This window comes from Apus apus, chromosome 5 (genome assembly GCF_020740795.1).
Source record: "Apus apus isolate bApuApu2 chromosome 5, bApuApu2.pri.cur, whole genome shotgun sequence".
In the NCBI taxonomy this organism is placed as follows: domain Eukaryota; kingdom Metazoa; phylum Chordata; class Aves; order Apodiformes; family Apodidae; genus Apus; species Apus apus.
In genome coordinates this window covers 37,736,404-37,748,825 of record NC_067286.1, presented here as the reverse complement: position 1 = coordinate 37,748,825, position 12,422 = coordinate 37,736,404, and the positions used below count along the sequence as shown (strand labels likewise).

At 42.9% G+C, this 12,422-nt stretch overlaps 1 protein-coding gene and 1 long non-coding RNA gene across 14 annotated transcripts in view; one reads left to right on the top strand and one right to left on the bottom strand.

The window, feature by feature from the left end:
• Nucleotides 1–323: 323 nt before the first annotated feature.
• On the bottom strand, nt 324–4,915 carry LOC127386022 (uncharacterized). Its single transcript, XR_007889795.1, has 3 exons — nt 4,581–4,915; nt 1,746–1,814; nt 324–407 (listed from the first exon to the last, which is right to left on the bottom strand). It is a non-coding gene; the product is annotated as an uncharacterized LOC127386022 (long non-coding RNA).
• A 319-nt stretch (nt 4,916–5,234) lies between these two features.
• HECTD1 (HECT domain E3 ubiquitin protein ligase 1) overlaps nt 5,235–12,422 on the top strand; it is a 60,045-nt gene continuing 52,857 nt past the window's right edge. For all 13 annotated transcript variants that reach the window (XM_051622352.1, XM_051622349.1, XM_051622351.1 and 10 more), the window contains exons 1-2: nt 5,235–5,370; nt 7,612–7,895. In XM_051622352.1, coding sequence (XP_051478312.1) covers nt 7,756–7,895 — 140 coding nt within the window. In that variant the 5' untranslated portion in view covers nt 5,235–5,370; nt 7,612–7,755. The remainder of the gene's footprint in view (nt 5,371–7,611; nt 7,896–12,422) is intronic.

The window sequence follows — 12,422 nt, the reverse complement described above, 5'->3', positions numbered from 1 at the left end:
TGCTCTTTTGTAGATTTTCACGTTCATTCACTCAGCTCTGAGGATGAGAACCTTCCGGGAAGCTGTCACCCTCCTGAGGAGGAGTTTAACAAGAAGAGCAGTGACTCAGCTCTGTGCCTCCATAACCACCAGCTTGCCAACTCGCACATCTATCACCTCAGCTTTAGCTATGTGCTCACCACATCCACGTGTGCCGTTGCGACACCGGGACTGCCACAGAGGCCGCCTGTCCCACCGCGCCCGCTGCGGCAGACGGCGCAAGGCTGCGGGGCGCAAGCAGCGCGCAGGCAGCGCGCAGGCAGCGCGGCTTGGCCACCGCCAGGGCTGCAAAGCTGGCACAGACTTCTGGAAAGTCCAGACGCTGACATCGTGTTTGGGCTCCCGAGGTTTGTGCAACAGTGGCGTGGCTAAGAAGAGATCACGATAACATAGGAGGATTTAAATTAAAAAAAGCTTTTACCAAGGGCATTTTATGTATTGAAAAGTAACTTTTCTAGAATAACAGATTTTTAACAATATGCTTAAGAAGTACATAAGTTTAAATTGCTAAATTCTGTAAAACTGAACCTTGTCTGATACAGCAAGGAGGTGTCTGTAATACTTGACTGCCTTGCTTTAAAATGCATAGTCAACATTTATTAACTTTTCTTTACCAGTAGAATATTAATCTAGAAAATTAAATGTGTATGGAACTATTCACATTTTGTTTCTGGAGGAGCAGGAACTCTCAGTGTTTTCCACTACATTATTATGTGGCTGGCAGAGAAAAAATGGTTAAAGCAAAAGGATAAATCATCTGTAAAAGCCCTGTCTTGTTTGGCTGGGCACAGCACTGCCCTTTAGCAGAAACTACTCAATTAAATTTGTGGAGGTGTTCAGGTCTGTTTATGTCACCCTCTGATGTATGTACTGGAGAGGAGTGGTATTTTTGGAACATCAACTTGGCATGTGTACAGAGGTTGGAAGTACAGCTAACAAAACATCAATTATACTAGGTTCTAGCTTCTGTATCAATTAAAAATATACAGAGGAAAGTGAGACTTCTTATTTTGTTTGAATTGTAGGTGTGTTTCTGTTTGATTTTTGGCCAGAGTTTTCTATTTTCTGTAACAAAAGCCCAGTCATTCCTATCTGAAGATTACAATCTTTACTATGCGACATCAACAGAACCCATGACAGATATTTCCTTCTGCTGTCAGCTAAAAACATATAGAAAACACAAGCACGAATATAATACAAGAGCAGTAATAAATATGGAGTTTTTTTGAGCTATAAGTGGAAAAAAAAAATGACCTTTTTTTTCCATCCCAAGATTTTGCAAAATTCTAGCCAAACATGACTTCTTTTCAAACAGAATCAAACTCTTGAGAACACCCGCAGTGTCTTGCTAAGGAGGAGCTGTCCCAAGAGAGGTGTGCTTTATAGCGTGTCTCACCAGCTCTCTGCATCTGCAACGCCCCAGTCCCTGACCCTCGCTACCCTCCATGGCATGTTTCTCTGTGTTTCATGTGTCCCTGACAGCAGGCCAGTAATTGTACTGACGTTTTCTCTTTTAAAGCCAAGTTTTAATTTTCAGGTAAATACCCAGCAAAAGCGCTGGTCATTGGTCAATATCACATGCTACAAAGGTCAATCTATGTTGACCCTCTGTGACCTAAATTCCAAAAGCATCCTCAGTCACGTGTGATTTGCTGAAGCGTAGTCATAAAGAGAAATTCTGTTTCATAGTATTATTTAAGACTTACTAGAGTAGCATGCCTCAGCAACTCACAATTCCATAAACGCCATGACATTTCTGACTCCAGCATTAGTATCTTGGTTTTTTTATAAAGGAGGAAACAGAGACATTCAGTAATTAAGGGATTAGGGCAAGGTCATACATGAAGAATGTGTCAGCTGGTGTTAGAATTTAGGCCATTTTCTAACTGAATGAACAATATGTACAAATATGGGGAACTGCAGTTGGCTTTGCAAGTTTCACAGAATGCTCAGCATGTTTTTGTTCAAGGTAACTATGAGAGTCAAGAGCCATCACCTGTCACTTCAAGTGTACGGCCTTACTTGCCTTCCCCATCTGGCTGCACTAATCCACACAAAGTCCTTCTTCCTCACTACGCTGAGGCCAAGCACTAACCACGTGAGAGCCATAGCCTGGAAATTTGGGGGTCTGAACAAAACTTCATGTGAAAATTCAAATGAAAGCAAGTAACTCCATAAAAAATGACTGATGCAATTCTTACATCTTTCTTATCTGCTAACTGCAGTCTTATTTGCTAATGATTTCCTTCTTATTAATTGTTAGAGAGCAGGCACCTTTGAAGAGGCAGTCCTAATCTGTATTGGTGCTGCACACAGAGGGAGTCTGAAACAGCAACTTGAGGGGTGTCACTTGCTGTGATATGTTTCAATGGAGTACTCTCTGACAACTGCTGAAAATAATCTGAATGCCCAACCAGCACACGAAGTGGAAAAAGTATTAATCAGACCTTGAACATTATATTGTAAGAAGAACACAACCAATAAAGCAGAGATTATCTAGTCAGTAGATAATTTCTTCTTTTTCAAATTCATTCTGGGGAAAAACTCCTAATGAGGAACAAAAATCACTAGCAAACTCTTAAATATTACAAATTATCACAATGAAAAAAATCCTGATTCATCACTAAATTGACACACTTCCTTTAATGTAAAAAATAAATAAATATATAGGATATATCAAATTTGTCAATTAATGCAACAGGGCGTGGAAGTATTTGTGTTTATCCATTTCTAAATAAGTGTTGTACTCCTACTTAACAGTATTTAAAATCCCCAACTTGTATTCCTTATGTGTACAATATTTACACATTTGGATTTTTTCCTAAATTGATCTGTATTTTGAAAACCTCATCTTCTCCATGGACAGCCATGTATTCGTCCAATGATACCTGAACCAGAAACTGCAGACTACGTGAAAAGATTGAAATGCTTGATTTCAAAGTTTTTTGTCTTTACAATTGAAAATTAGTAAGTGGCTTTGGTCTTCATAATATTGCTTTAATTAAAACCTCTCTTCACAAGAAAATGCAAAGGAACCTGTTCTAGCACAGTGCAACAGGTGCTAGGTCACTTAGCAGATGCTGTTCTCGCATGTTTGGCCTAATTCTGCTGCTGCTTCTGCACCAGTGAAAGTGAAAGAAGATCAAACTTCTAAATTTAAAGACTGCAGACTCAGTCTTCCTAATGCCTCATGCCCTTAACTTTAAGCATACAAGAAGTCTTGCTGACCTCTGAAGGGCAAGCATAGACAAAGGATATACATGTAAATCTCAGCAGGGTTGGAAGAAGTGGCCCTGGAGAGACGTAATGCTGTAAGACTGAAGGGCTAAGCTGCATTAGAAATCAGAAATAGAGACGAAGGTACTGTTCTTGTATTCTGGAAAAAAAAAAACTGACAGTAATAAAGATGACACTTTCTAGAGGTGTTATTACAGCACCAAACAATAAAATTTTCTGCATTTGGCAAGTTTTAACTGATAATGACTACTACTGCCTTTTTCTCCAGTGTGTAGTTTTAGCCTCCTAATTACAGGAAATGTCTGTGAGGTACGTAGGAGTGACATATGAATGTACAATAATCTTATTTACTGTACTTATATTAATAGGCTTAAATTCCTTAGAAAAATGCATGTCATCTTGCAGAGAAGGAAACTATTTTGAAGATCTTTTGCTTTTAGTCCTTCAATTTAACTTTACAGTCGCTTGCTGTAAAGTCCTTTCAGTCCTTAGTTTCTAACATATAGCAGAGTTTGCTTCCTTTGTTTTCCCATCAGGTGCCTTTGGCAGCACGTGCGGCAGGCAGGCAGGCAGGCAGGGAGGCAGGGAGGCAGGGAGGCAGGGAGGGAGGGAGGCAGGCAGGCAGGGAGGCAGGGAGGCAGGGAGGCAGGCAGGCAGGGAGGCAGGGAGGCAGGCAGGCAGGGAGGCAGGCAGGCAGGGAGGCAGGCAGGCAGGGAGGGAGGCAGGGAGGGAGGCAGGGAGGGAGGGAGGCAGGCAGGCAGGGAGGCAGGCAGGGAGGGAGGCAGGGAGGGAGGGAGGCAGGCAGGGAGGCAGGCAGGCAGGGAGGCAGGCAGGCAGGGAGGGAGGCAGGCAGGGAGGGAGGCAGGCAGGGAGGGAGGCAGGCAGGGAGGGAGGCAGGCAGGGAGGGAGGCAGGCAGGCAGGCAGGGAGGCAGGCAGGGAGGCAGGCAGGGAGGCAGGCAGGCAGGGAGGGAGGCAGGCAGGGAGGGAGGCAGGCAGGCAGGGAGGCAGGCAGGGAGGCAGGCAGGCAGGGAGGCAGGCAGGCAGGGAGGCAGGCAGGCAGGCAGGGAGGCAGGCAGGCAGGCAGGCAGGGAGGCAGGCAGGGAGGCAGGCAGGGAGGCAGGCAGGGAGGCAGGCAGGGAGGCAGGCAGGGAGGCAGGCAGGGAGGCAGGGAGGCAGGCAGGGAGGCAGGCAGGCAGCTGCTGCTGCTGCTCCCTCGCAACACGCGCCTCAAGCTGCAGCGTCGCTGCCACAGCTCTAGCCCAGGAGAGGGGAAGGGCGAGTCCAACCCGCAGCTCTGACAGACCCATTACTGCAACATTTAAATCCGTTCCACTTCGAGGGAGGTGCTGGAGGTGGATCCAAGTGCTCTCAAGCGTGGGCCCTGCAAGGTATAACCCCCTCTCTGTAAAGAATAATAGATTAAAATAAATAACCAGAATACGGCAGGAAATAGAATGACAAGGCCTCCCAAGCCTGGGGGGAGCGGGAAGACACGCTGGGCAGGCCTCGACTCCCGCTCCTCCCCGTGGAGGGTGGTTGGGAGCCCTGGGGCCCCGGGCCCCGCTCCCGAGGCGGGCCCCGGGCCGAGGAGGCCCTTGCGGGGCGCGGAGCCGCGCCACAGCCTCCCCTCGGGCGGAAGGCTTCGAGCTGGGTCCGACACCGCGCCCCAGGGTAGCGCTCGGGTCGGCGCCCCCAGCCCCCGCCCCCGGAGGCGGGCACGGAAGCGCAGGGCCGCGCTCTCCCCGGGAAGCCGGCAGCGGCGCCGGGCGCAGCGGGAGCCGCCGCCGCGCTGCCCCGCCCCGCGGAGCCGCCTGCGCAGGGCGGGCTCAGCCCGCGGAGGCGGCGGCGCCCGCGCGGCTCCCGCAGCGCCCCCAGCGGCCGCTCGGGCAGCGACAGCTCCGCCCCCCGGGCCGCGGCGCCGCTCGCTGCCCCTCCCCCTCCGTCCCGCGCTGGGCGGAGCGCCATGGGTGCCGCTGGCTGCCGCCTGCTGCGGGGCTGGGGCTGCCGCCGCCGTCTCCGCGCCTCTCCCCCTGTCTCCCCGCGGCGCTGAGGGGGGGGGGTCGGCTCCGGCGAAGAGGTTCCGAGAGGCCGAGGTGAGCGGCGGAGGCGGGGAGGGTGCGGGGCCGCTTCTGCGGGCGCTCGGGAGACGGCGCCTTTCCTGAGCCGCCAGGCCGGGTCACCCTGCGAGGCCTGCGGCTCGCCAGGAACTCGAGCGTCGCTGCCCGGGCCTGGCGGGTCGGTGTTGGCAGGCCCGGAAGGAGCGGACCGGCGGGCCCCGCTGCGGGCCGGGGCCCTGGAGGGGGCGGCGGCGGCGGGTGCCGGAACATCTCGGCGTGGGGGCCGGGGGGCAGAGCGAGGCGGTGCTGCCGGAGAGCCCCAAGCGCCGCTGACTCGCCTGCGCGGGGGCGCCGAGGGGCGGGGAGGCGGCGCGAGGGCTCCCCTTCCCTGGTGGGGCGGGTGTGGGGAGGGGGCCCCGAATCCCCGCGCTGGCCCGGGCCCCTCTGGCGTGTCTGTGCGTAGGCCCGGCGGTGGGGGATGAGTTCAGCTGCGGCCTGGCCCCTTTTCTGGAGCGGCTCTCCTGGGAGCCTCGGGCGCTCGCCCTGCTCTGTTTTCTGCTCGGTGGTTCGTTTCCGTCTAGTTAGAGCCTGTCTGGGGTGGAAGAACAGCAGGTGTCTGTATTGACTTACCCCACTTTCACTGCCTCCCTTAATTTTCTTGTTTCTGTTGCCTTCACCCTTCCTTCCCCCCTTCTCCCGCACTCCTCACGCCTCCCCCCCGCTTCCCCGAAGTTAATAATTTAGTCTCGTTAAGGAGACGTACTATACTTACAGTACGATCCCACTTGTACTGGCTGAAAGTAGTTTTATTTAGTCTTGGAGAAGGAAATGCAGTCTGTAAACAGCACAGAGGATCATAGGCGTTGTTTAAAGCACGGATCATGATTTTAGTAACATTTGAATTAGTTTTTACAGCAGGACTGCAGTAATAACAAAAAAACCATAAAAATGGCAAGCAGTAATTGAGTGATCTGTAATGTCGTTGTAGTTTTAAACTATAAAATAATCCTATCAGTCCTATTTCTGTTTTATCCTATCTTTGAGTTCAAAGCTGTTGTGAAACAGTACTGCTGGTTCAGTGTACATTTCTCCATGTAATACCAATTTCTGATTCACTTTTTTATCTGTGCCCTTGATGGAGTTATTTTTTAACTATTAACTCATTAACAGCAAGTAAACAAGTAGGCAGACTTTGTCCAGATTGAGCTTCTTCCCTGCATCCCCGCCAGTTTGTAGGGACACTGTCCAGCATTTAATATTTATGTGTGAATTTGGTAAACTAATTATTTTTTAAGAGCTATATTTAAGAAATAGTTTGTTTTTTTTTTTTTCCTTGAATGTTTAACTTGGAGAGTTTGGTTTGTAACCTTTGATTTAGTTTGTATATGAAAATAGTCATGCTTGTTGTGTTCTTAAGCATGGGGGGTGAATTTCACTATTTGTTAGTAAAACATAAAGTAAAAAGCAAGTACATAGGTCAAAAATACCTCTTAACATTTTAAAGGGACTTTTTTGGTCTTCAGCTTGCGTGTACAACTATGGCATTGAGCCAACAAATAATGTTGTTTTCCTTATATGTACATGAATTATTTGAATTATTCACTGCATTTTTTTAAAGCTATGATGTAGATACTTTTTTTCTGAAAACACCCTAACAAAACCCTTGAAAATGGAAGTGATTCTTAAATTGTTTTTATTATTTTTTTTTTTTTTACTTAAAAAGCTTGTTTTCCTTATGTTCAAAAGCTATATTAAAAAACAAAGGATTAATAAAACATTTACAGATATTTTCCAAGTCTTTAGTTATGTATCTCAGGATTTTTGTTTTGTGGGTTTGTGTTTAAAACATGACGTTTGATGTCACAATGCTTTAGTCAGGAGGTAATTAATCGTTCAGGAAGTTGGACACTTCATTATACAGTGATACTAAAGGAAAGGGGTTAGGCAGGAGCACTGTTTGTCTTTATATTAGCCTTGATAATATACAAAAGTGTAAACACAGGTTTTCTAATTTTCTTTTTTGAGTTATCCTGTAAATAAGAGTAGGCTCTAAATCTTGCTTGATTGTCAGCTGGAACTAGAGATTTATTTCCAGTGAAACAGAACAAACTCATTACTGTTTATTCATCTATAAAGCTTGATTAAAAAAATTGCTGGTTAAATATGTGCTTTATTAATGTCAACCCAAAAATATGCTGTATATTTTAGAGAGGAGTAAATAAAAAAAGTTGAGGCAAGTTTGTGATAATTTTTTTATTTTTTTTTTTACTTTTGCAGGTGAAAACTACAAAAGCCTGGGGCTGGCTGAGGAGAAATACTGTGCTCAAGTTAGCCTGGTTTGAACAATTAAAGGACATTTTTGGTACTTTTTAATTTAAGCAGAGGCAGCTTTTTTTAAAAAACAGCAACAACAAACCAAACATGGCAGATGTGGACCCAGACACGTTGCTGGAATGGCTGCAGATGGGGCAGGGAGATGAAAGGGATATGCAGCTGATAGCACTGGAGCAGCTGTGCATGCTACTTCTGATGTCAGACAACGTGGATCGCTGTTTTGAAACGTAAGTAGTTTTAGCTTTCGTGTATGGAGTGTTATTTTCCTCTCTCAGTAGCTGTACATAGTGTTTAACATTCCTAGAAACTTTCAGCCTCAAAAATGTTTTTACAGACTGAACTTGTGTAGGTACTGAAATGATGTGTTTCTGTTCATGGTGTGTGAAAGACTGTTGTCTGATTAAAAATTGTGGTGTCCTGTGAGTGACCTGCAGTGTCCCTTCTGACACAAGATCTGACGGTTTCATTTAAAGAAATGTATTCAGAGTTGCAATGTGGAAGTGATGGGGTTTTTTTGTTACATCTAGGTGTTTTTTAATGGCAGGAAAAACTTTTTACATTGTAACTGTAATGATGACCTGGGTATATTTAGACATCCATACTCTCGGAACACTTTTCTCAAGAGATATAGTAGCTTTTCCTGAACTCTGTAAATCCAAACAAAAATCAGAAATATAAACCACTGTTCACAGAAATATTTTGCCCCTTCTTTGAAGAATGTTTCTGTTCATGCCACCCTCCTTCTCAACTGCATTTCTACACTTCCTATAGCATAAGGCCTGCTCACTCCTTTTTATGTTTCTCACAGCACCTGGTGCTGATGTAACTGCTTCTGTTACTTAATAGTGTTGCTGTGCATGTGTTACACTGCCTCCTGTGAGGGCTCACAAGTAGTATGGAACAAGGTAGCAAAAGTGTAAATACTCACAACTTTTAAATCTGACATCTCTTACATAATTTTTGGTGTTTAAAAAAATTTTGTGATTATTTGCTTGTTTGTTTCCCCAGTTCTTATTTTGATGCTCTTCCATCTTTTTTTCATTATTCTCAATTTCCTTTCTTTGACAACTCAAACTGTGACTAGTGTCTTTCTACATCCCGGTTCTTGGCAGAATGGGTTTAGGAGCATTTAAGAAGGTAGCTGTTTGTTACAATGTTTAGTTTTGCAGCCCTGAAGAAGAGAATAGTTTTCAGGCTTATTTCTTAAAAGCTGTTCATGGTTAACAACTGCTGCCATTACAGAAAGTGTGAAATTCATACATCTGCAAAATTTGTGTTTGGAGTAGCCACATAGGCATAAGCAGAGTTTTGTACGCTAGTTTAGAATTTGAAATTGCCTGATTTTGGCCTTGACGAGCTTTCAGGTAAAATTTTGTCTTGAAAAGAGATGTACTGGAGAGAGATGCATTCAACTTCCCTATCAGTCCTTCATAGTACTGGTACTGGTGGAGCACTATGTTAGCCTCAGAAAACCTGCTTTGCTGACTTCGTAGTTTACTACTGTCGAAAATAATCTGATAGTTAATAATGAATTTTTCAGACAAATCTAGGTGAACTTCCTGCTTCAGTATATTCAGTACAGAACAGAAGTAGAGTTTGGGCATAACCATTTATAAGGCTATCGGGGCATTTGAGAATTAGGAATGAAATGTCAGCTTTAAAAATATAAATCAATTGTGGGTTTTATGCATTTTATTTAGAGCAGACTTTCATCTCAATATAAATTAATTAACTAGTTCAAGTGCTTTTTTTCTTAAAATACAGCTAATGAATGCTCTATTGCAGTGTTGTGGTTTTAAAATTAGTTTTTATGTCTGAAAGAAGAAACATTTAAAATACCATTTGGCTTTTTTTTTTTTTTTTAGGCCTTGGTATAATTTAATTTTATGGGTCTTTTAAATTGTTGCTCTTTTTTGCTGTTGTAAGCTTCCCTCAAAGACAAGCTAAAGAAAATAAAAGTGTAAACTGGGAAAAAGTTATCAAGGTTACCTGCCTCTTCGGGTGATTTTGCATTCAAGTTAAAACTTCTGTTTAACTGGTACTGTGAATACACTGAAGATACTGTTCCGTTGTGTTCGGTGAGCTGACATGGTAGCTCATTACCTTCAAAAGGGAAAGCTGCTACGTCCATTTGTCACTCTCCATTTTTATTCCTCACAACCTTATTCTTGGTTCATGCCAGTGTCAGGGCTTACTGGACTCCTCTAATTCAGTAAAAGAACAAGCTGCTTTTTAAACCCGCTGAAGAAACTGGCTGTTTTTCTGCTGTTACAGTGAATTACAGTAGATTATAGGGGTGGCTCATGAACACTGGAGGTGGAACTGCATGGAGGTGGAAATAAGGGAGAAGCAGAGAAAGCTATATGCTCTTCAATGGAGAACTTCTCAGTGGCTTGATTGTCTTGGATGTCTGTAGTATCACAGCCTGCATTTCAGGGTGACTTTATTTTGAAATTCTCTGTAAGAAATAGGTGATATCTTGAAGTATTTTTAAAATCTTTCAAAGAACAGTCCAAGTAGCCAAAACTGTCATATGCTGAGAGAATGTAACTAAAATAATCTTTGATAAGATTTTAAAGATGCTTTTCAGCAATGTTTTTAAAGGAATTATAGCTTGTGTAAATAGAAGATATACTGTGTGACAGAAGTGTTGCCAAACACGTTTTTCAGCAAACTAATTTTGAAAATGGTTTAAGTGTATGCGTGATTTATAATGTGGACATTTTTGTGTTGGTAAGAACACCAACCTCTAGACTTCACAACTTTTTTTTTTTCTTCTATTAAGCAAGAAGAGCATTCCTAAATTTTTGTATGCTGTGCAGATGCTATTTTAGGATCTCAGTGTTGTTTATTGCTATTAATTATGTTGACTAAGAAAACTTTAAGAAAATTTATCTGTGGAATTCAACAACTGGCAGATAGGAGGTGGAATCTTACAACAATCAATTTCTTGAAGAATGAAATATGTTTTTCAGGGATCAGTTAGAGAGACTTTAGTTGTTATTAGTCCATTTGTAAATAAGAAATGGTTTGGTTTTATGATGTAAGCTAAGTAAAAGCTCGTACTTTTAGTGAAGTACATCTGGTGATTAAAAGCTGTATGTGGTGAAGACTGGCAAAGCTATGAAACAAAGACACATGAAAAATATTGACACGAATGCTATGCATTTTCCCTAAAAGCACAGTACTGTTTCTTGGGGAATTAAGGGTAATACACAGACTCACTTTGCAAAGATCTTAAACTGGAAAAAAAATGGGGAAGCGAAAGCATTGAAATGATGGATAATCTTGTCGTTCATTATTGCAGTGAAGTAACAAGGTTATTTCACAAACATATTTCAAAGAAATGGTATGTTTTAAAGCTAATAATCTACTTTTTTACAAGCATCATGGATATAGAAACTATTGTTTCCAAATCAGACAAACTGAAGAAGGCACAAACGTATGGTGGTGTGTGTTTTGTAGTGTTTCAGCCAAGTTCTAGCAGTACCACCACAGAGTATAGGGTACGCAGCCACTAACAGGTAGTGAGCGTTGCCAAATAACTGATGTTTCTTCATTTCTCCCCAGATTTACATATTACACCTGGTTAGGTTATTTTTAGTGTTACTCATAGGCTAGCATTCAAAAAAGTCAGCAGCATATTCATCTGGTGATAATGAGTCACAGACAGTGTTAGTCACTTAGCATGAAGAATGGCTAAAATTCAACCAGCCGCAGAAGCTGGTAGCCTGAACTGTAGAAACTTAATGAGTGAGTAGAAATGGTTCTGTTAAGGAATTGAATTGAAGCTAAACTCGTGTTGATTATGTTAGTCCTAAATTGTAGTTAAACTATATGCTATTAAGTGAACTTTAGCAGGAGGTTTAAGTATGCATATATAAAGATAATTTGAATGATATTTGTAGTATTTAAATTGTTACAGGTAATTTCAAAGAGGCTGTTAGTTACGATCTCACTTTATTAATATAGTCCTTTTCTCCATAGGTGTTTCAGTTTATCTTTTTCACCCTGATTATTTCTCTTTATTTTTGGGTGAATAAAATGGAAAGTCCTCAGATCTGGGCTTTGTGTTGTGATTTTCTTTCCCTGTCTGCCAGAGTAAAAGTATTTAGCAAGGAAGATTTTATTTAATTATTTTCCTTAATTACAAAAAAACCCAAACTTGTAGAACAAGACAATAGTATAACAAGTAAAGTAAGACCTGAGTAAAATGAAGAGATAAAAAGGCCTTATTAATGCTCAGAAAGAGGAAGCACATCTTTCTGTTTGGGTGTGCTCTAAGTCACCTGAGTATATTTAGCTTTAACAGATTTGTTCAGCAATGGATTGTCAAGAGTGATCAGCTTATTTGAAAAATAAAAATTATACAAAGGATTGTAATTTAGGGTTCTAATGTATAAAATGGAAATCCTTGAAGTTTCTTTTTTAGATCAAATATATTTATTTTAATAGACATTAAACCTTGCTATTTTCGGAGTGTGTAATTGCTACTATATCTCTACCTTATATTTGCTAACATGTAATAGAAAGTGTAAGAAGACATTCTTCTGAGAATCAGAGACTTGATGTGAGCTAGTGAGACTGTGGTAGAATAATGTGGAACAGTTTAGCTTTACCTCCCCCTCATTGCTTAAAAACTACAGGCTCCTGTCATCAGAATTGTATAACTCCTGTAAATCCAAATTGCATATAGATAAGAAACCAATTTTTATTGTAGAAGTAGGGGTAGGAATGCAAAGTCGTGGTTTTCA